Raw genomic sequence first — 23,839 nt, 5'->3', positions numbered from 1 at the left:
CCAAAAGAGAGATGTGAAGGCTGATGGAGAAAAGTTGAGGATTGTTCAGAAACAAAGTAATATTTGTTTTTTTTTAATAAAAAACAAGTAAAAAACAAATGAAAACCATAACTTCATATTTAAAGACAATATCCATCCATCTAGAAAAATATAATATTAGTTTTATAGTTTTCTAAATCTGCACTAAATTTGAAAAATATATTTTAAAGGTTTTCTACAATTTGTTTTACTAATTTTCCATAGTTTTTCTAGATTAAAAAAAACACATTCAATTCTTTTATTTTACATAAAAGCACTTTCTAGAACTGTAAGAGGTTCAAAACATTTTTTTTAACATTTTTATATCTAGTCAGTGACACAAATTTAATTTTTATTATACATCTAATATTTTTTTTCTTAACTATTTTCATGATAATTTTTAGTTTGAACAAGATAAAATAAATATCCTATAATTAGATTATCATAAATATAAAATATTAAGATGAATATTATGAATTATAGTTTTGATTATTCATGACAAATAGTTGTAATCTTGATACATATCTTTTTTATCTATATCCCCAACAAATAAAAATATTTTCCGTTTTTTTATTAAAAAAAGAAGATTAAAAAATAAAAATAAAAATAAAAATAGAGATGGAAAAGTAAAATAGTTATTTTAGTTAGGGAACACGCTCCAAGTATGGTTGGCCATAAAGTTTTAAACATTTTTTTAACGTATATTTATTTTCCAGATATTAGGATAAGGGGATCGATATTTTTTCCTTATTAATTTAATACCCCAATAACCAACTCCAAGCATCAAGTATTTAATAACCGGGCCAATATTTAACAGACAACTAACGTTAACATTTCTCAAACCAGTTACCATAAAACATCACCTTTTAAATATTGGTTGGAAATCTTTTTTTTCAAAGACAAATGTGTTTTGTGGAGGGAAATTGAAAATCATAGTTAATGCGAATTGACTGTCCTACCCCTGCTTTACGGTATCTTGTATTTTAATCAAAACGTAAAACCCCCAAGCCCAAAAAGACACTACAAGTAAAATATTTCCAATCGCTCTCTCCTCGTAGAACCCATTCGCTTTCTCTTTCGAGACCCAATCTTGGTGCAACAACCTCCGATTCGCTTTGTCCTTGCCGGTTTAGCCTCGTTCACACTCTTACACGATTCCGTAGGATCTTATAATCCTGTCTTCCTCACCACATTAGTAAGTTTTCTTCTTCTTCTTCATATCTTACCATTCCCAATTTCTTTTCAGCAAGATTACCCGTACATATTTTATTTTATTTTATTAATTTTCTTGAATGTAAGGTTTTGATTAAAGGTTCTAAAACGGGTCTTTCGTAGATCCAGCTCTCGATCTTTTGAGCACCGAATTGCTGTAATTGCCGAGTAAGATCAATGGAGGTTATTTACTTGTGAGTTTTATTGAAACAAAGAAGTGAAAGTTTTAAGGATTTTTTCAGAGAATGAGAGAAGGGTTGAGATCTAGTGTTAATTTATTGCCGAAATCGGTGAAAAATGAGGTTTCTCCGAGTGAATTGACTGACGAGGAGAAACCGAAATTGAATCAAGATGAGGTGTTAAGAGAAGACATGGAAGTGGATCAGAGAGATGGGTTAAAAATTGAAGAATGTGAAGGAGGGAGTGATACGGGGGAATGTAATGCTGCTGAGACTAGTAAAAGTAGAAGGAAAAGAAGTAGAGTTGCTAGCGAGGGAGAGAGCGAGGATGGTAGCTCGCTCAAGGGCAAGAGTGGTGATGGGTCTGAGAAGAGATTGGCTGAGGTGAAAAAGAAAGACAGTGAGGCCTGTGATCACGAGGAGGGGAAAACATTAAAGCGCAAGCGTGGGAGGCCTCCCAAGGCTCAGAAGAGTGATGGGTCTGAGAAGACAAGGATCAAGGCGGTAAAGGAAGAAAGCAATCAATATGTCGGTAAAGAGAGTGAACAGCCAGATAATGAAGTGAGGGAAAACTTAAAGCCTAAGCGTGGGACACCCCCCAAGGTTCAGAAGAATGACGTGTCTGAGAAGAAAAGGGCCGGGGTGGAAAGGGAAGAGGGAAATCATTATGTTGGCGAAGAGAGTGATCGATCAGATGATGGGGCAAGTAGAAGATTAAAGCATAAGCGTGGAAGGTTCCCCAAGGCTCATAAGAGTCGCAGGTCTGGGAAGAAAAGAGGCAAGGCAGGTAAAGAAGGTAGTGATCTATCTGTTGGTGAAGAGAGTGAACAGTCAGATAATGAGGTGAGTGAAAAATCAAAGCCTAAGCGCGGGAGACCCCCCAAGGCTAAGAAGAGTGACAAACCTGAGAAGAACATTGACGCGGTTGAGGATGACACTGCAGAATCATCTGGTGAAGAGAGTGATGAATCTTATGGAAAAGTGGGGATGAAGTTGAAGCCTAAGCGTGGGAGACACAGCAAGTTGAACAAGGGCATAAAGGTGGGCGGGCCGAGGAAAAGACAGTTGGGAAAAACGACAAGACATAATAAGAACCACAATGTGGGAGCTAGAAGTGCGTTATCTGGAGGGAAAAAATCTAATGCAACGGAGTTAACAACAGCCAGGAAGATCAAATTCATTAATGATGAAAAGGAAGAGGGGAGAAATAAACAGAAGGCTGTAGTGAGAGATAAAATTATAGAACTTCTTTTGGGTGCAGGCTGGACAATCGAGCATAGACCTAGGAATGGTAGAGACTACTGCGATGCTGTGTATGTTAATCCTGAAGGAAGGACCCACTGGTCTGTCACCTTGGCTTACCGGGTTCTTAAGCAGCATTATGAAGGTGGCGGTGGTGATTCAAATACCTGTAAGACTGGTTTCAAGTTTACTCCTCTACCAGATGATGAACTCAGCATACTAACAAAAGTAATAGGCAAGGAAAGGAGTGATAAAAATAAAAAGAAAAAGAAATGGAAGCAAGGTGAGGGCGGGAAAACAGGTGAAGGAGTTGCAAAACTGAAAAATAAGAAAGGAAAATTGCACAAGAGAAAACTGGATGCTGCAGCAACTCCTAGCCGTAAGAAGCTGAAGGACAGGACAAAACATAAATATTCTCTCTCCGAACAGGATGACTGTTCTGGTACATCAGACGACAGAACAGCAGTCAAGGATCGTAAGCAACTCAAAACACATAATAGAAAGCGGTGTGCTCTAATGATTCGCAATTCTAAGGAGGGTGCAGATTCAAATGGAGATGGATATGTGCTGTATAATGGGAAGCGAACTGTACTTGCCTGGATGATTGATTTGGGCTCTGTGCCATTAGATGGAAAGGTGCAGTACTTGAAACGCAGGAAGACACGGACAGTGCTCAAGGGTAAAATCACAACAGATGGCATTCAGTGTGATTGCTGTGGTGAAACTTTTGCAATCTTAGACTTTGAGTCTCATGCAGGCAGCAAATCCTACCAGCCACTCAAAAACATATGTTTAGAGAACGGACATTCACTCTTGCAATGCCAGCTAGAGTCATGGAACAAACAAGATGAGTCTGATCGTAAAGGGTTCCATTTTGTTGATACTGATGATCAAGATCCAAATGATGATACATGTGCGATTTGTGGAGATGGTGGAAACCTGATTTGCTGTGATAGTTGCCCATCAACATTCCATCAAAGCTGCCTAGAGATAAAGGTATGTCTCTGCTTTTGCACTCCTATCATGTTTCTTCTCAAGGTCTCCAGATTACTTGTACCAGAAATATTCCTTCAGGTTATGGAATGCCTAAAAGCAATAAAAACTTTACATAGAGTTCCCGTATTAGATATTAAGAAATGAATGGTGGAAAATATTCCCGTGAACTTGCCTTTCCATAGCATGTTTTTTATGAAAAGTTTTAGATAATCTTTTTCTGCTGTCACTTGTAGAATTGAGTTTTGTTCTATATACATGCTGCCGCGTAATTAATAGATTGTTTTCATCTTGCAACAGATGTTCCCTTCTGGAATCTGGCGTTATCCTTAGCATCTTATTTATGAAATGAGATCAGCTTTTTGCTATTACATGGAAATGAGTTTGGGTTTCTGTAAATGCCTTCATGTCATTAATATTTTTTTTTTCTTTGTGGCAGAAGTTCCCTTCAGGTGCCTGGAATTGCACGTATTGTTCATGCAAATTTTGTGGGATGGCTGGTGGGGATACATGTCAGATGGACGAAAATGATACTGCTGCCCAACCCGCATTATTGGCATGTTGCTTGTGTGAGGAAAAATGTAACAACTCTATCTTCATAGTGTTTTAATGTATTTTGCCCTTTCCATTCCCACCATGCTAATTTTCTTCTATTTATTGTTATTTAATTGATGTACATTTAATAGACATCTTCTGCTGCAGACCACCACTCTTGTATTCTTGCCGAGAACACTGTAAATGATGATTACAGCAGTGTATCCTTCTGTGGGAAAAAATGCCAAGAGGTATTTTTTAGTCACTGTATATTGTTATAGAGTATAATCATGGACGTTCTATTGGACTTGAAAATCAAAATTGTCATTTTTAGAATTTCTTTTTCTTGAATCTGATTCTTGATTTGCAAGTGGCCAGAAACCTTGGTATCCTGTAGCTTATTGCTTGGTTTTCTTAAAATAAAATGACTGGCCCTCTAAAACCTTCTGTATGAACTTCCTGAAAACTTGATTGTAAATGGGTGTTCTATGTCGCAACTCTGAGTTTGAAGTTGAAGAGGTTCCAATTTTTGGAACTTGTTGCAATCTCATCTCAATTGGATCTGAAAGTGATTGTAATTGGTCCTAATAAGACATGGAATCATCTTTGCTTTTGCCGCAAATTTTCACATGTTCTGTTGGCTTGTAAACCCTGGTTATCATTAACCCTTTTTTGACTCACAAGAAACTAATTGCTGCATGCAAATTAAGTGTGTGAGTGGTCAGGCTTTAGAGAAATGCATGTATAACTCTGGGTTATTAGCAAGACCTTGATTGATTGATCACTGCTATTTTGTTTCATTCATTATATGCAATTCGATCAGTCCCCTAAAATCTGCTATGGTTCACATCATCTGCAGAGTGGGATTTGGCAAAAGTAGTCTGGAATATTATTAATTGATTATTTGACTTAGTTGTGATCTTTCATATTATGTATACTTGGAGATTATACATGTACTTGATAAATGCTCTAATATCACTAGCAGCAGTTTATTTATCTTGAGTTCTCAGTAAAATGAACTGCTTTTATTTAATAGTTTTTGATTTAAACAGGTTTTAAGATAACTTGATAATGAAATCTATTATGTGCATTGCAATTCACCAAAATGGTTTTGTTTCTGTCAGTTATATGATAAACTACAGGCACTTCTTGGGGTTAAACATGAAATGGAAGAAGGCTTTGCGTGGACTCTTGTTCGCAGATTTGATGTCGGCTCTGATATTTCTCTCAGTGGAATGCATCGGAAAGTTGAATGTAATTCCAAGGTAGCTGTTGCGTTGCACATAATGGATGAGTGCTTTTTGCCCATGCCTGACCATAGAAGTGGGGTCAATCTGATTCGTAATATTGTATATAATTTTGGGTAAGCCCAGTTATATTATAAGCATGCTTGAAATTTTCATCATTAAGCTGAAAGAACCAACATTGCTGATCTCTTCTTTTTTCAAATTTCCTTTTGGACTTTACTTTTGTGGGTGTGTTTTTGTTTTTGGGGAGTTGAGGGGGGGGGGTGTTTGTTAGTTCTTTGTGAACAAATCGCATTTTTGGTGCTCCAGCTTTGCTAGAAACTTTTTATTTTGATGTTGAGGTTTTAGTGTTGGAATCACAACACACAAGCCTAGACAAGAGGTAGCCTTTCTCTTTTTCCCAATTGATTTCCACCTTTAAAGTATATTATAGAACTGGATGAGGAAGAGAAACTCATAGAATGACTGTTATATTGCTCCAGAATTGCAGATTCATATGCTATTGAACCAAGTAGAGAACAAGGGAAATTGACACTGCATACAATTCTCTTTAACTGCCCTACCATATTACGATGTAGTATGAAATTATGCTAATGGTGAAGGGCCCGACTGCTTGTTGGTGTTTGACCAAGAAGTAGTGTTCTGTTGTGCTGTACTATGTCTATACTGGACGCATGTGGTATTTTCTTTCGTATCTCTAGCCTTTTAATACTTAGTTCACAGCTAAGTTGATAATATTTTCTTGGAAAGTGGGTGGTCTGTTGCTGGTGAATGAGGTTTTTTCTTTCATTTTTGTAGCCTCTTAATACTTAATTTACAGCTAACTTAATATTTTATTGGAAAATGGGCTTTTGAATATGAAAAAGTTGTGGTACTTTCTTTTATTTATTGTCCTTACCGTTCTTGATTTATGCTAATAAAAATTATCTGCTACACTGTGTTTGCTTTATGCCATCATTAAAATTTTGTAAGTAATGGTTTTCTTAATGAATTTTAATTTTCCTTTTCAGGTCGAACTTCAATCGACTGAACTACAGTGGTTTTCTGACTGCAATTTTAGAGCGAGGGGATGAAATAATCTCGGCTGCATCTATTAGGTACATCTCAGCCTAAATTTGCTTGTTGATTGCACTGCATTGTGATTTTTTATTAATGGTCAGATTCTGCCAGTATGTAGAACAAAATTATTGGAGATTATATTTGGAAAATAATGCATCTGGACATAGAATCATTTGTTACAAATATTTTCTGGGATCATGCACCGAAAAGTTCTCTACCTGATTATTCCTTTTTGCAAATCACTGCCTATTGTACAGTGATTGGATGTTTTATAATTGAAGACATCAGTAACCATTTGCATGAACTATTTTTTACACAATTGTGGTTTTCTTTTCTATCATTCTATGATTGATCATTGTCTTTGTTTTGTGAGTAACATCCATACTGGAGTCTTTTATTTTGGTTCTGAAAAATAAAATAGATATTATAGAAAACATGGCAAAACTAAATTCATGTGAACTTGCCTCTTTTCTACTTCTGAAGTTCCACCATCTGCTACCATTTTTTTTTCATCTCATTACCATCACTGCCATATAGCAAGGGGATCTGCTACCATTTTTTTGTCATCTCATTACCTTCACTGCCATATAGCGAGGGGATCTGGTGCCGATGCAGCCGATTAGATTGGTTTTCAGCTCTTTTTTGAACTTTTTAGTACAAATTTAGTCAGATTGCTGCCTTTACTGTCTTCAGCTCCTTGCTTCACGTTCTTTTTTTCATCTTCTAGCATACTTGCATCAGTATCTTTTTTGTATGTTAAGTACATGAGAGAATGGAGTCCTCTAGCTATCTACTTTCCCATTCGTTTTCTTCCTCTTTAAATTGGAATAAGAATAATGCAAATTGTGCTGAACTTTGATGCTAAATTTCTGTCTTCCTTGTATTTTCTGTTAATCAACATGTCCATGCATGTTCTAGTAGCAATTTATGACAATGTAAAAAAGTCACAATCACATTAACCTATACTTGGTCAAATAGGATCCATGGGAACCATTTAGCAGAGATGCCATTCATTGGGACCCGTTACATGTATAGGCGTCAAGGAATGTGCCGCCGGCTTCTAAGTGCAATTGAAACTGTACGTTTGGTATCTGTTACCTTCGCTGCTTTTTGTATGTGTTTGTGTTTTCTTTTGTTGCAGATTAATTATACATATGATTGGATATTTTGTTCCTTGTGGGAATTCGTTGGAATTTTTGAGTTATGTAACGAGTGTTAAACTCTTCAGCACTTTGTTTCCTTCTGGTTTGATGTGCAAGAACTATTTTGCTGTTCATATGATTAGAATGTATTTCCTATATGTTGTGCTGCCTGCACAAGATAGAGGTAGAGGTGATGACAGGAAAGGAAAATCACATTTTCTTTAAGCATTGAAAGGAATGTGATAAATGATGTGAGAAAAGGGGAAATAACAATGAAGAATTGTGTGCTGCCTTGTTTCGTATCAAAAATTGTGAAATAGTGAACCAATATGAGATGCTGGAGAGTACATTATGACTGAAATTTGTCTCGTTTAACTGAAGTGCTACTCTTTTTCCAACAATCCTGTCCCCCTGTAAGAATTTGACTGGATGTATCTCTGATCTGATGAGATGGAAAACTGTACTATTATTTGTAAATTTTGCCAACTGATTTGAATTCATGTTTATGTCAAAATAATTTTGCTTTTGCATGAAGTGACATTTAATCGTCACTAGATTTTTGAATTTCATTTATGCAAAACACCTTGTTGCCTCACTTTTTACTGATTTTTGCGTACAATTGATCTTTGTTTCTCTTTTATGAAATTGTCATTAGGCACTCTGCTCCCTAAATGTCGAGAAATTGGTCATACCGGCGATCTCTGAGCTAAGGGAAACCTGGACTTCTGTTTTTGGTTTTAAGCCACTTGAAGGATCGAGCAAGCAGAAAATGAGGAACATGAAAATGGTGGCATTCCCTGGCATTGATATGTTACAAAAACCATTGTTGAAGCATCATCAGTTTGCTGAAGCAAATATGGTTTCCACTGAAGGTATTTACTGTGTTAAATCTTTAATTGATGATAACACATGCAACTTTTTTTGTTTCCTTGCTGATAATTTTTTAACACGTCTACATGCAGGCTCCATGGAACTAAAGGAACATCATACCATGGATGAGACATCAAGTAATTCTGATGAGAAATGTTCACCAGTGAGATTTGATTTGAAAGTTTCCACAGAAACTAGTGCACCTCATACTGGAAAAATAAATGATCAAGCTGCTGCAGTTGAATCTGGTTCCATGGCTGATTGCCTGAATGATGCTTCTGACATTACAAGTGAAAATGCTACCCTATCCACTTGTCCCAAGGAAAAAACTGGTGGTCGATTGAGTGTTGTTCCTGATAATCTGAAGGGGAGAGACAAAAATACTTTGAAGACTCCTGATTATATGGGTGATGCTAATGAACAAACTAGAGAGGTGGCTGAACATCAGGGTACTGTTTCTGGTTTCATTGCCCCCTCTGATGGTAAGAGGAAGGTGAAAGGGGATGCACATATGAACCAGAGTGGTGTTTCTGAGGTTGACAGCAAACTGTCTGGCATTTCTTTTATGGGGTCTGAAGCTGCTGACTTTCAAGGACAATGTCAGTTAGCTTCCAAGGAGGATACTGAGAATGTTCCTTGTGAAGTGAAAGTCGAAGATAGCAGTGATAGACAGAACCACAATTCTGTTCATACCTCCTCTGAGATCATAACAAGTCAAATCCGGCACTTGGTTTCCAAGCTTGAACTTGAAGTTTCAGGTACCAATGCTGCTCATCATGAGTCTACCACCTGCAATATTTCCTGTGATGTAGCTCAATCAACAACCACACCACCTCAAGATGATGGTGATGATCATTGTGGTGTATTGCCTGGCAACCAAAATATTAGTTATTGTCAGGGTAAGGAGCCTATTTCCAAGGAAATGGTTGTCCTTGCTACCGCGGATCCTAATTCTGATGTCACTGCTAAACCTGATCTACAATCTTGCAGAAGCAATGGATTTTGCTTTGCCACAGAGCTCGGAGTGAGCTCTTGTGGAGTTGATGTAGATAGAGTCCATGACCTCAAAGAAGTATCGGACACAGTTCGAAGTGATGCTATTTCTCCTTATGGAGGTTCTATTTCTGATGGGCCTCGGATGAATATCAAATCTTCAGAGCACGCCAATTCTGTTTCTGAGGTTGAGCCTGCTAGTTTGACAGGGGGCATCTCCGAACCTTTATGTAATTCAAGCTCTGCTCCTGCTATTGGCCTGCACTGTGCCTCCGGTGGTGGTAATTCCTGCGGTGCACCTGAGGTGATAATTTTGTCAAACCAGGCTAGTTGATTTCCGTCTGTGCTCTCCTTTTGGCAACAGAAAGCAAGAAAGTTGTGGATGGCAGCCATGGATAAATGTGGTGAATTTTTCCTCAAGCAGAACTTAGATGTCTTCTTTACAGACCTCATCCTGCGATTTTGTCATTGATTAGGATGCCAGGATAGCACTCGAATGCCTCATTTGATGTTGATGACTGACTACAGCTTTGGCAGGTGTTTGCGGTGCCAAGTTTGTCATCTTAATATCATACGTGCATCTAGCATTCTAAAGGAAACTTTTTGTACAGTTACGAGCCTCTCAAGTCATTAGTTATTTCCAGCCAACTCATGTTAGATTTAGATGTAATTGAGGTTTGTTCATCTTGGACCTCTCCTGTGCGTAACGCAAATGGAAAATTCATTGATGAAAAATATGAAAGAGCCTAGATTGATGTGATTCATGCTTTATATTTCTCCTCCGGCGGTCGTGTAAGTGCTGATAAAATGGCCTTTCTTGATATGCAGTCGCATGTTCGTGTTTTTGCCCGCCGATAACAGCATTAGTTATTGACTCGTGTGATGTTGTTAGTTGGATTAATTTACTTTTAATATAAAAAAAATAGATATTATTAATATTTTTTAATATTATTTTATAAACAAAATGTAGAAAAAATTTGAAATGATAAATTAAAAAACTCAATTCTTGATAAATCAAATGTTAAAAAAAATAAAAAAAAATTACATGATTTAATCAGAGTTAATTTATTAAATTTATAATCGAAGTTATGGGATGTGAATAACCTCATAAAAAACAAATCAAAACAAATTATGAAGTGTAATTCTCAATTAATCTAATGTTTAATGATGAAATTAAAATTGAAAAAACAGCTAAGAAAAGAAAAAAAAAACTTAAGTCAATCAAGTTAACTTGTTAAAATAGTAATTTGGGATATAAATTAAAAAAAAACTATAAAACCCAAACTCTAATAAACCTAATGTTAAAAGGATAAAATTAAAAAAAATATATATACTAAATGAATGAATAAAAACACTATTCTAGTGAATAATGTTACATAAGAAGAGGTACAATAAAAAAAATCATCCCTTAGTTTTTGTTAAATAGATTTGTAGGTTGATACTATGTCACAAGTCAGAACATTTTTGTTATCAGTTAAACAAAAAAAATACTCAAGTGATGCAAATATGTTTTTATAAAATAAGATACGGCATAAATCTGACCAAGAAAAAAGAATGAAAAACTTGTAAGAAACAACAAATAAAAGGATTCAGAATAACCTGAGTTGTTTTTAAAATTCATAAAATATTATATAGAAAACAGATTAAAAAAATAGAGTCTAATCATTAATGATATAGATAATAAATAATAAAATTAAAAAAGTATAAATTATAAAAAAAACTAGACAAATATGAATGAAGCTTCTAAACTTTAATTACCATGTCAAATTTACAATTAAATCAACTCAAGTTAATTCGTAAAATTTATAATATGAATCATAATAATATTATATGAAAATAACCTCTAAAAATAAATCGGAAAAAGGTTATTCATAATTAGTTTAAGACAGAACAGCTATAGTTGTTTGACTGACAAGGGGCAGAACAGTCCACACACATTTTAATCTCGGCAAAAAATCATTCTCCCTCTCCCTCAAAGCTAACTATATATAAAGCTGTCTCCGCATTTAGGGTTTTAGACTTTGTGATTTGCCTCCACACTCAAAAAGCAGGCGCCGCTTAGCCAAGGACTCACTCTGTCGCTGCAACTCTAGCCCATAGCCATGGTAAGCGGAATCTACCTTCCTCTTTTCTTTCCTTGCCTTCCCTTCTTCTCTTCACACATGCGAGATCCATATAGTTAAAACACAGTATGTTTAATTAATTAGTGTTTCTTTGTGATTGAATTACTTTGATAGGCTCTTGTAGCAAATGAGGAATTCCAACACATTCTTCGTGTTCTGAACACCAACGTTGATGGCAAACAGAAGATTATGTTTGCTCTTACCTCCATCAAAGGTATTGGTCGCCGTTTTGCGAACATTGTCTGCAAGAAGGCCGATGTAGACATGAACAAGAGGTACATGCTTTTTACCCTTTCCTTTTTTTTTAATATATTAACCTGCTATTAATTGCTCGATCTGGCCTTTTGTGTTTTTGAGAATATAAGTTTATCTCCTTGATTAGTCCATCACGAAAAAAATTTAAATCCTTTTGCATCTCTTAATAGAAGATATTGCTTTTTCTGCTTTGTTACTTTATGATAGTATTCAATTTGTTTGGAAACTGTTCGAGAGAGTTTAGAAATTTGATTAATTTGTGCTAGAGAAGAGATGAATGGTTTTATCAACTTTTGCTGAGTTGCTTCTAGTCTTTGTGTTGGTATATTTTTGGGTTTGTTGCGGTTCTCCTTGCTAATTGATATTCATAGTTTGCTGTTAATTGCTGTCAAATGTAACTAAATTTTGATTTGATGTGTATTTGCTGTCGATGAATTTTATCAATTTGACATTTGGGTGGCTTTGTTTTTAGAGCTGGTGAACTGTCAGCTGAGGAGCTTGACAAGCTTATGACAATTGTTGCTAATCCTCGCCAGTTCAAGATTCCAGACTGGTTCCTTAACAGGCAGAAGGATTACAAAGATGGAAAGTACTCTCAGGTTGTTTCCAATGCATTGGACATGAAGCTGAGGGATGATCTTGAGCGTTTGAAGAAGATAAGGTTTGCTCTGATTCTTAGTAGAGGATTATTTTAGAAAGAAATAGGACGCTATTGTCTTTGTTGTCACTTTTTCCTGTTAACTTTAGCTGGTATGGTTCTTTTGTGTAGAAATCACCGCGGTCTCCGTCACTATTGGGGTCTTCGAGTGCGAGGACAGCACACCAAAACCACTGGCCGTAGGGGGAAGACTGTTGGTGTCTCCAAGAAGCGATGATCTGGTTATGCAGAACCGGCTCTCTTGCTTTTTATGCAGTATTTTTTGCGTTCTATGTTTTGTTTTTCAAACAAAAAACTTAAATATAGCTTAGATTGTTTGCTTGAATTCTGTTGTGTTTTGTTGGTTGAATGTTTCTCTATGCCTTTCTGCGGAGAAGATCATATTTTTGTTTAAATATTTTTCCTTGAGATTACCCTTTAGTCTTTCTTGTGGTATTCTGTTTTCTGTTTTCTGTTTTCTGATGGAATCATATGCAAGAACAAGGAACATAAGTGTTTCCTGTTGTGTTACCAATGCAACACGACTTGGATGAGATGTAGAAGCTGTACGCATGGTGGATAATATGCAAGTTCAAGCAAAATCTTGTCAAATTCTTAATACCAGTTGGACTGTCCTACACTTGCATGTTGTTGGACAAATATTGGCCATCTCCCCCAGCTTGGATTGATTTAAACAGTCAGTGTGAATTAGGAGGACCGTCAACAGTTCAGATTTGATGAATGGACGGGTCGTGTTCGGCGGAACTTGATACTGAAATAGAAGTGAACTGGAGTTGCACTTAACTTGAAATTATACTTGTGTAGATTAGGTGGCATTATTTGCTCATTTGGATGTCTTCAATAACATGGCATGCTTATATGGATGCCCCGTTGTGCTATTTCCAATTGCCTTTTTCAATCCTTTTCTAGGGAAACCATGAATCAGTGTCTGGATTTTATGGTATCGGAATCTAAGTATGATAGCTAGGAAATTGTTGAAGACTCTGCTGGTGATGGCTTCCAGCATAAGAAGTGCTAAACTGGACATTGGCCAACTTCTGCGATCCTTTGTTTCGAGGAGATGTTCGCCTGGTGCTGGGATAACTGCTTGTATCCTTTAGAGTGGTGACAACCAGTGGTAGCTTGGAGATTTTCAGTATAAATTTGGACGAAGTGGTGCTAAGAATAGTTTCCATAGAGATGCGAGGTGCGGTTTAATTAGTTGACAAAAGTAAATCTATCAAGCCGAAAAGATTCCTATGACATCCAGAAACTTGAAATTTGTTTTGTGGTTCAGGAATCATTTGTTGCCGCGTAGCCGTCGTTTTTATATGCGTTCACATTCAAAATGCGGTGAATGGTGAGTATGGGCTCAGTGAACTGGATTCATGTGTACTAATTTTTCTTTGGACTGGGCTTGGAGCTGAATTTGATCTTACAAAATATAGTGTAGCTGTTTTCAAAGCGCATGGGCTTGATCCATTCTTTTGCAGTATGAGCCCACCAATATAACACAGCTATTTTAATCGATGCGCTAGATGTCCTTTTATGGGCTGGAATGCTAGATGTGAACCCGTGGGTTTTTTTTTTTTGGATATTTAGTTGTTACAAACATATTTTAAAGAAGTAAAAAAATATGAGATTCCAGGCATAAAACTTAACGAGTCAAATAAGTTTGTTTTATTTTAATTAAATAATTAAAAAATAAATAATGATAACAAATGGACCGTATAAAAAATATAATCATGATAATTTAAAAATAAATAAATTCAAAAGAATAAAAACAATGTAGCATAATTCACAACCAATTAAATAAGAAGCATGAAATAATGTAAAAAATAACAAAAAAGAGCTAGCTTGAGTCAACCCATGTAAGTTTAACAAACCTGTAACTCGGGTTGGTAATAAAAGTCAAGTCAACGCGAGTCAACTCACCAAACCTACAACTCAGGTAATGAGACCAAAATAAACTAATAAAAAAAATCACAAAACTTAATAAGAAAAAAATAATGCCAAATGATAAAATCAAAAAAGAAAATAAGTAAAAGAAAAAAAATTAAACAATGTCAACCCGAGTTAGCTTTTTAAATTCATGACCCCGTTCATTAGACCACAAGCGCCATATCTTAAAAAAATCACAAAACTCAATTCTCAACCAATTAAATATTAAAGGATAAAATTGAAAAAAGATCTCAATTATACAATAGGATGCAAACAAAAAAAAATTAAAATAATGAGGATCAAATAGAACATAAATTAAAGGACAATTTAAATTTTTTGATTGAAGGGTGAAATTAAAAAGAAAAATTAATTTAACAAAAGAACAAGAAAAAATAATCAAAAGAAACGAAGATCAAATTGAAAAAAATAGCATATCCAAATTGAGATTGAAATATGAAATTAAAAATAAATTGAATTTTTTCAAAAGGATCAAGAATAAAAATTAGAAATTAAAAGAATAAGAACTATAGTTGAAATCTCAATAAAAAAGAGGACAACTCTAAAATTTTAAATTCCCAACATGAATTTTGAGGGGAGGAGAGAGATAGAGAATGGAAGAAAAAAAGCATTGCTGGTGACAAACCACCTCACCGCCACTAACACGCACGACTCTAACAAGAAGAAGATGCTACGGAGACTCTAACGACGTGATGGAAGGGAATCTTTAGCCGCCAAGAGACACCATGCATGTTGCTAGAAGACCGTGAGCGCATGTCTTGCATGCACTAGCAACTTTTAGTTTTTTAATTATATTTTATATTTATTAAAATATCAAATTAATTATTAGTCAACTTGATTATAACTAAAAAATCAAGTTAAAAATACAAATAAACCCTTAGATGCTAATTTTAAATTTTTTGTTTTTAAAGGTATTATAGTCATTTTAATATGCTTTAGAGATGTGAAAACATCGAATTATCCATAATCAACATGATAATGACTAAAAGCCCTTTTGAAAAGATCGTATAACCCTTAATAACCAGTCCAACAATTTTGTTATGGGAAGGACAAAACCATCATTATAATGTTCCCGTGAACATTGATCTCTCTCATGATGAATAATAAAATTTGGTATACATATATACAAAGATAGCCCGTAAGAATTCACAACATAAACTATAAGCTAATAATTGATAACTAGACTTCTTGGAAAAACTATTATCACTTAAGATAAGAAGTAGAGTTTGTTATTAGAAAAGAAAAAAAGTCACTGAGCTCCGCTTGGTGAGAGTTTGAGTTCTTTCTATTCCTTATTGAGACATGCAAATTTTACTAGATAAAAGGGATTTATATTTAGAATCATTTTTAACTAGTTAATTAGAATATTTATTAAACTATTATTTAAAATCTTCACTGGAAAATGATAGTTGGGCTTATGTTTATCCTATAATTTCGCGATAAATACAATGTATTTAGAACTTTGCATGCGTATATGGGTGCTGAATATCAATGAATAAAAGCTTGGGAGACTGAGTACTTGAGTGTTAGTGTTTTCAATAATTGGTGTCAGAGCTACGTTGAAAAAGATCAAAAAAGAGCACGACGAGAAAGAAATTATTTTCAACTATTTGTGTATGTTGTTATTAAATGATTGGTTGAAATTGAACCGTTCAATGGACACTAACATTTGGGAAAACTTTCCCAAAAGACGCGTACGTTGCACAGTTTGTGTAAAGATTAGAAGAAGAAGAAAGTGTCCTTGGAACTGCTCTTATTTTTATTCTTGTAATAGTCTGCATCTGCTGTTCAAAATGCCAAGTTCTTGGAATGGTGAGGGAAATACAGCTGATCAACATAACTTTTTTACAACAATAGGTGCATTTCCATTTGATTTGATGTAGTTATTTCACCCAGTTTCACAAAAGGAAGGGAAAGAAGAAGAAGAAGAAAAGAAGAAGTTAGTCATGGTGACTAAAGTTTTTTTCGCTCAATGATGAAGTTATAATAGTAATTAGATACTTCAACTGTGATTCGTGTTGCGGGTCATATATTTTTTCTCAAATAAAAAGTTATATACACAAGCTTTTTTAATATTTTTTTGTATTTAAAAGATTTTCAAGTGAAAATAAAAATATTTATGCATAAATATAATCAAATAAATCAAGAATTATGCGTCTTAATAAATAAAAAAATAAAAAACGATAACTAAAAATAAAAATAAAAAAAAACTGAGAGAAAGATATAAATGAAAATATTTAATCTCAAAATACAAGACATTTACTCAATTGTGTTTTCTAATTTTTTTATTAAAATAATATTTTTATTCAAGCAAATGATAATAGAAATACAAATACAAATTAAATTGATTGAATACAATAAAAGGGAAAAAACATCATGCAACTATGCAAATATTATAAATATTTTTTGAAATATTTTTTATTTTAAAAAATAAATTTTATCTATACTAAAAATTTAAAAAAAATTATAGAAGAATCATAAAAACTCTTCAAAATTTAAATGCATAACCAAGAAAATAATTGTCATTTAAAAGATGCTTTCTAAACAAAATGAAAGAGAGAAGGGGTATTAATCTAAATATATTTTTAGAGAGAAAAACCATATAAAAACATTAATTTTAAAAAGAAATTAGAACAAAGCAAAGGCCAGACAATGTTAGGCCTGACTCATTTCATTAGGGCCAAAGCAAGGGCCTATCCTGGTAAACCTGCGAGATTTGACTTTTATTTTTTTTTATTGCAGTTATGTTGTCTATCCTATATTTTTTTTTAAATCGGACTGTTGATTGATATTTTTAGATTTGATGGTTGGAAAATCAGAACTTAAGTTTTATGGACTTAAAAACTAGTTTTTTAACTCATTTTTTTTAACCCAAAACACAGTTGGAACTATTATAAACATATTCATTGTCTCAAAAAAACCAAAAAATCATCTTAAAAACAAAAATCAACTTGAAACTAAAAATCAAACCGAGTTTAGATTTGTTTTTTCATGAACTTTAAAGGTAAAAAAAACACATAATATAAACTCTCATCATCAAATAGAACCGCTTGACACAAACATGGATTGTTTGGGTGGTATAATTCGGTATCAATGATATTTTTCTTTATTTACCGCTAGAATCCAAAGACCTCTCTTTTTCCTCCATCAATCAGAGACAAAAGAAAAAATTATACTAAAATTGAATTTGAAAAAAAATTAAGGTATCGAAATCCTATAATTTATGTTATTCTAAAAGTTAAAAAGACCGTAGTGTATCTTTCTTGAGATTTTTAGAATATCGCACATGTTTGATGATTTTTTTTATTTTAATCTTTATTTTTTTAATCTCACCGTGGACTAAAAAGTCATAAGCAACTAGCTTTAAATGAAAATAAAATCATTTAAAATAAAACTTTGAAGATGAAAATAAATTATAAAAAATTAAATAGCGTGGATGATGTGTGTGCGCGGATGGATTTATGGTGAATTGTAAGAAATTGAACAGCACCACCATCCACAGAAATTGTAAAAATTTGTAAAAAGATCTCTGGTGAATAGATTAATTTGGATATGGATATGGATATGATGATTTACTCGAAGTCTTTAACTATAGTACGCAAAAACTTACTTAAGGTTAAAACATATATATATATATATATATATATATATATATATATATATATATATATATGATCAGTTTTGCCCATCCACATTTTTTTTCTGGTTTCTCCACGATTCCTCCACTAGTAAAGTCAGTGGGACTATATTCTATAATTTTGGTGCGATTACTTACCAAAGGATTGAAAACCCTGAACTGCCCAGACCTAAAAATACCTAATAATAAATATCAGACTCGAGTATTGGTTTCATCGACGAGCCTGTGCCAAGCAAGAGACCTTGAGAGGGACGAAACCGCATGTTTAACCATAATTTTTAATCATATTTATGGAGAAACAAATCATCATCAGTGGCCTCTGCAGCTTTCGCTGAATCTTTTGGTGGCTCATCCTCGTCCTTAAAAATATAATATTGCGAGGGAAACGGAGGCCAAAGATCAAGATTCCCTAGCTAGTTCTGCCTGTGTAAAACAGTATTTCTTTTTTAATCAACACAAATCTGGCCACTTGTTAATCCACTAGTTGTCTTGATGCAAAGACTCTTCCCAAAAGGATAAAAAAAACAAAAAACAAAAGCTGGATTTCTGTTCATGGCTGGAAGACAAATCCGAACTCATCTCCCTTGTGTAAAAGACAACGTTTTGCCCTTAAGATTATCTTTCTTGTCCTTTACTGGTCACTAAATTAGTCAGTGATTCCCTCACCATAGACATTTTTTTTATAGGTTCACAGTTGACAGGATTTGACCCTTTCCAGCCCTAATGTTCCCGTGTCCATATTAATTACCTCTTCAAAAAAGCATGATCTTATGCTAAAACATAATTATTAACAGGCGACGAACAATCGGTCATCCAACGAAGCCTATTGGCTTTGCGTGGAGGTTCAGTACAAAATGGAAAACGTAATCATATCTAATTTACTTTTGATAGAGCATGCCCTAAAAAAGTTCGATTTCTATTTTATTTTCGAGAAAAAAGCTACAACGTTCCAAAAAAAATATCACAGGTTTGGGAGACCCATCGTAGAAAAAATATAATTAAGGACCTCGAGGTTTTTTTATAACTGGAAATAATACAAACAAATTGGAAAAAAAAAATACCAGCTTAATAAATACAAGGACCAAAAGCAAGATGGTTGTGAGGGATAAGGTGCTGTGATCGAAGACAAGAGGGCCATCTCAGTTCCCCACATGTATATATTGCTAAATTATAGTTAAAAGATTATACAATCATTTCCCGACACACCACATTGCTACATTATATGCACTGCCGCGAAATCCCACAACCATCGGAAGAAAAATCCTCTTCCCGGCGGCCACCATCTTCCGTCATTTCCGTTGACAAAAGACTAACAAGAAGATCAGCAAAAGCACCAACAATGAACTTGTGGGTACTCTTTGGATTGAGAGAAAGATAACTCGATAGTAGCTCGTGCAAGTACTCCCAATTAGCCTTGACATCCACCAAGTCGCGTGCATCTACCATCTCCTGCATGGATCGCCGGAAGTCCATGTACGGGTCGTGTGAGTAGGTGGAGACAGCCATACTGTCTTTAACGGTTGGTGATTTTAATAATTGGGGTGGTTGTTGATCATGTAAAGGATGGCTATTGTTACAACCGTCAAGTAACAAAGACTTGCCAGTGGAGTGATTTATTATCAGACCATTGCTATCAGGTTGCGGGGCTACTAGATTGTCCGATGATTCTGTGGAAGTGACAATGGACGGTGTAGATTCAATGATGGAGTTGGAGCTGCCGGGGGAGGAGAAAAAGAAGCGCTGAGAGGCGTAGACGCTGGCGAAGTCAGGTTCAGAGGAGGAGGAGCTGGAAGAGATGGAGGTGGAGGTGGAGGTGGAGGCGGAGGCGGAGTCATTGGTGTGGTCGTAGAGGGAATTGTAGTTTTTAAAGATGAATGGATGGCTGTGATCATCTGGGGTTAGTGGGTTAGAGGGGGGTTGATGATCAGGTGGTAGTGGACGTTTGATCTTATTGATGAAGCAGAGATTGAGGTTTCTTCCCGCTGTGCCGGCCATTCTTTCCCCTCTTCTCTCGGTATTTTATTTTTCTGATTGTGTGGGAAAGAGAGAAGAGGAAATGTGAATCAAAGATAAATAAACAAAAAGAAATTGGGCAGGTGATGCTGTATTTATTCGTGTCGGTTCATAGAGATAGAGGGGAGGGTCCATCATGGTTAATGCCTTGATGGTGCAAGTTGTTACTAGTTTCTGTAGCTTTGGTTCGATGGCGACTAGACAACGGTAAAAGACTGTAAGCTGGACAATTTATATGTATTGCAGGGCTGCCGGAGTCCTTAAAGTAATCTCCTTTTCCCCAAAGTTATCGATGCATCCAGAGCTAAAGATAATAAACAAGCATAAAACTTAGAAATTTAATAAGCGAGAAAGTTTGTAAATATAAAATCCAAATTCATAACTTTATTTTCTCTGAAAAGTAACACTCATGAAATTTGTCTCATTACAGGTTTACAAAACCTTAATTAAATTAGAAACCATATCTTATAAAACAGAATAAAAATCTTGAAGTACAAAGAAAATAATTATCAAATCCAAAATAATAAAGGAAAACAACAAAATCAACCCAAATCGAGGGGGTCCGGGGTGGAATTTTTGATATCTCAATATATAACAGTTCACTCAGTTCCGAAAGGATGAACATAACTTCTATAAATACTTTAAAAAATCTGAACTTAATCGAACGGTGGGATAAATAATTATGTTATTTTTAGGCTATCTTTATTATTTGAAGTGACAAGACCTCGTTTCGAGCTAAGATTGACCTACAAAACCCGCAATGATAATCTTGCAAAAAAAATAAATAATAGAAAATGCATTAAAAAAGAAATAGTAATTGTATTTTTAAAAAAATTGAGGGACAAGAAATGCATTAAACAAAAAAAAATAATAGTTCTGACATTATAGCTTAACTTGTCTAACTTGTGATCTAGATCATGAACTTAACCAAGTTTATTTTTTTAAAAAAAAATATATTTAACCTAAATACTAAATAAAAAATTTGAAAAAAAAACAAAGAACAAAACCTAAAAAAAAGTCTAGACACGCGCGAGCCCATGAAAGGAATGGCTCATATGCGTGGGTCTTAAAGGGTCATATGACTTGTTTTTTACAAAAACGATACATAAACAATGTGTCGTTCATAAATGTATTTGTTGGGCCAGCCATATAATTGTATGCGGTAAATTCTGATCTAAATATAATAGATCTACACCTGAGTGTTTAGAATCCTCTACTATCTCAAGTATAGCTACATCAATTAAATACTCAAGTTTTTATTGAACAAAACACATATGTTAAAGTTAAAATTTGTGGTGATTTTGCAAGTGAGATTAATTAGATATAACTATATATTTGACCCGCGCAGAGCAGGGTGAGTAATTTTATTATATATATATATATATATATATATATATAGAGAGAGAGAGAGAGAGAGAGAGAGAGAGGCTTTTTCAACACATTTTTATCCATGAAAAAAATTCTTAATCAAAAAATCAAAAAATTTATGCATGTTTTTAATTAAATAAATAAAAAATTATTTGTGTTGATAAATGTAAAAAAAAAAAAGCGTTGATGATAAGTAAAGACTAAACTAAAAAAATCAATAAATAAATGTATATCAAGATATTTGATCTAACAAGATCACGTATTTATTTATGTTTAATAACTTTGTTTCTTTAATAAATTATTTGTTTAATAAAAAAATTACCTGTGCAAATAAAATATAAAAAAGTCATTAACAATAACTAAAGATTTCACAGCACAAGCAATGCACCCAATTTTGTCTAATAACTTTATTTTTTTAGAATAAATTCTTTATTTAAGCAAACAATAATAGAATCGGCACGCACTACGTAGTGGGTCGGAGTATAATTTTTTTATTTAAGGCTAAATAAATGCCCAAGCTTCGCTAGCATGTTTTCTAAAAAAAATAGACTCTGACAATGAATTCAAAATCAATTGCATACTAGGTGATATTTTATTTAATATTGAGATTAAAATATATTTGATTTACATAAGTCAACCAAGGTTGATCTACGAAACCCGCAAGGATAATCTTAAAAAAAAATAAAAAAATGTATTAAAAAGAAATAGTAATTGTATCTTTTTTTTAAAAAAAATTGAGAGACAAGAAATGCACTAAACAAGAAAAAATAATAATATTTTGGGTGTTGTGGCTTAACTTGTCAAACTTATAATCTGAATCATGTTAACCGGGTTCAATACTTTTAAAAAAAAAATTATATTTAACCTAAATACTAAATAAGAAATTTGAAAAAAAAAACAAAGAATAAAGCCTAAAAACGAGCTTAGACACACATACGAATAGCCCATGTGTGTAGGCCTTCAAGCACAGGCCCAGACGCCTAGGGTTGGTTTAGTTTTTTCTTTTTAAAGGGTTGGAATGGTGGATGACTTTTTTTTTTTTTTTAAATACAAACAATATGTCGTCTGCCAACCCAGATTTCGGCCACCACTATGGTGACTAAAAAGTTAAGGCAGTGGGTTTTTTTGCCATAAACCCATAATTTTAAGTCATTTCAACCAAAAAAACCTATCTACTTTGTTTGAACATCCGAAAATCAATTCCTTGATCAAAAAAATAATTCAAAAACCTAAAATCAAAATAGGTTAAATTTATTTTTCTCAAATTAAATCTAATTTTTAAACAACATTGAAGCTCTAAAAAGCCACCATCAAACTCTTTTAATCGCATTAAACATGTGGAAAACAAGAAAAACTATTTTGATGAATGATGACTTTCTCTCTCTAATGCTAGAATTCAACAATCTCTTTCTCATCTCTCGTATCAGAGATTGAATAAAATTTTTCACTAAAATTGAATTGTGAAATAGTTTAGGGATCAGATAGGCATAATTGGTAAAGTTGAACGATTAAAGTGAATTTTTTATGAGAACTTTGAACTTGCCACCCATTTTTGGCGCCTTTTTCATATTGGTTCTCCTTCTTTTAATATTTTCCCTGATCAACGAACTTAAATCGATTGTCCTTTAATTTGGCTCAAAGAGGATGCAACCCCCCCTCCAAAAATAGAAATAAATAAATAAAAAGTTTAAGAATCAAATTAAAAAAAAATTTGAATATTAAGTCCATAGTGAAATGTGAGAGCATTAACAATACAAATATGTACAATAATTTTCCCAAATATTTTAGAGTTTTTGTTATCCTTTATTATTTTTTTACAAAGGCATTATTTTTTTTAATATTAAATTGACACCAACAAGTATTTTACAAAATATCCGCATAATGACATATTTGCCTTACAAATGATTTTGATGATCCCTTATATATATATATATATATATACACTTAAAAATTTGTCATAAATTTTGTAAGCATTTAAAGGATGTTAAGGGTAGGTTTAGTATTGTGGTGCAGAGTGCTTTTTTATTTGTAAATATATACAAATATTAGTTTTAGTTTTTTTCATCAACATATTAAAATTATAAAAAATACTAAAATAAATATTAATTTAATATTTTTTAAAAACAAATATATTTAAAAAACATTAAAAAAATGAAAGTTATCTTATTCCCAAATGTGTAATGGCATGTAGATTCCCACGCTGGCTTGAGCGCGTAAGAGTTAAGGATTTCTCGGGACACCGATTTTGCAAACCATGTTTTGTGTTCCAAGGAAGCTGCACATGCGAACTGGTGGAGGATCAAAGTCTCTCTCTCTCTCTCTCTCTCTCTCTCTCTGTGTGTGTTTTTATTTTGGTTT

The 23,839-nt window shown here is 33.9% G+C and overlaps 3 protein-coding genes across 5 annotated transcripts; 2 read left to right on the top strand and 1 right to left on the bottom strand.

Annotated features, from left to right (window-relative positions):
• The first annotated feature begins 1,044 nt into the window (after positions 1-1,044).
• LOC133692001 (uncharacterized) lies at positions 1,045-10,249 on the top strand. 3 transcript variants are annotated; one of them, XM_062112641.1, is made up of 9 exons: positions 1,045-1,213; positions 1,354-3,647; positions 4,084-4,225; positions 4,347-4,429; positions 5,303-5,541; positions 6,436-6,522; positions 7,463-7,562; positions 8,282-8,498; positions 8,589-10,249. In XM_062112641.1, exons 2-9 carry the CDS (start codon positions 1,476-1,478, stop codon positions 9,821-9,823), a joined length of 4,275 nt encoding a protein of 1,424 aa, XP_061968625.1. In that variant the 5' UTR covers positions 1,045-1,213; positions 1,354-1,475; the 3' UTR covers positions 9,824-10,249. The 3 variants fall into 3 exon arrangements, with proteins under 3 accessions (XP_061968625.1, XP_061968626.1, XP_061968627.1); XM_062112642.1 differs by having other exon boundaries at positions 1,318-3,647; XM_062112643.1 differs by having other exon boundaries at positions 1,045-3,647; positions 4,087-4,225.
• A 1,191-nt stretch (positions 10,250-11,440) lies between these two features.
• Positions 11,441-12,945, top strand: LOC133691074 (small ribosomal subunit protein uS13z/uS13y/uS13x-like). Its single transcript, XM_062111405.1, has 4 exons — positions 11,441-11,594; positions 11,727-11,887; positions 12,340-12,528; positions 12,637-12,945. Exons 1-4 carry the CDS (start codon positions 11,592-11,594, stop codon positions 12,740-12,742), a joined length of 459 nt encoding a protein of 152 aa, XP_061967389.1. The 5' UTR covers positions 11,441-11,591; the 3' UTR covers positions 12,743-12,945.
• A 6,139-nt stretch (positions 12,946-19,084) lies between these two features.
• Positions 19,085-20,321, bottom strand: LOC133691692 (transcription repressor OFP12-like). The gene has a single exon (XM_062112297.1). The coding sequence runs from the start codon at positions 20,093-20,095 to the stop codon at positions 19,319-19,321; it is 777 nt and encodes a 258-aa protein (XP_061968281.1). The 5' UTR covers positions 20,096-20,321; the 3' UTR covers positions 19,085-19,318.
• Between the last annotated feature and the right edge of the window lie 3,518 nt (positions 20,322-23,839).

Source organism: Populus nigra, chromosome 4 (assembly GCF_951802175.1).
Source record: "Populus nigra chromosome 4, ddPopNigr1.1, whole genome shotgun sequence".
NCBI classification, from domain to species: domain Eukaryota; kingdom Viridiplantae; phylum Streptophyta; class Magnoliopsida; order Malpighiales; family Salicaceae; genus Populus; species Populus nigra.
Note: the sequence above shows the minus strand (reverse complement) of the source record. Positions and strands in the feature narration are given on the sequence as shown.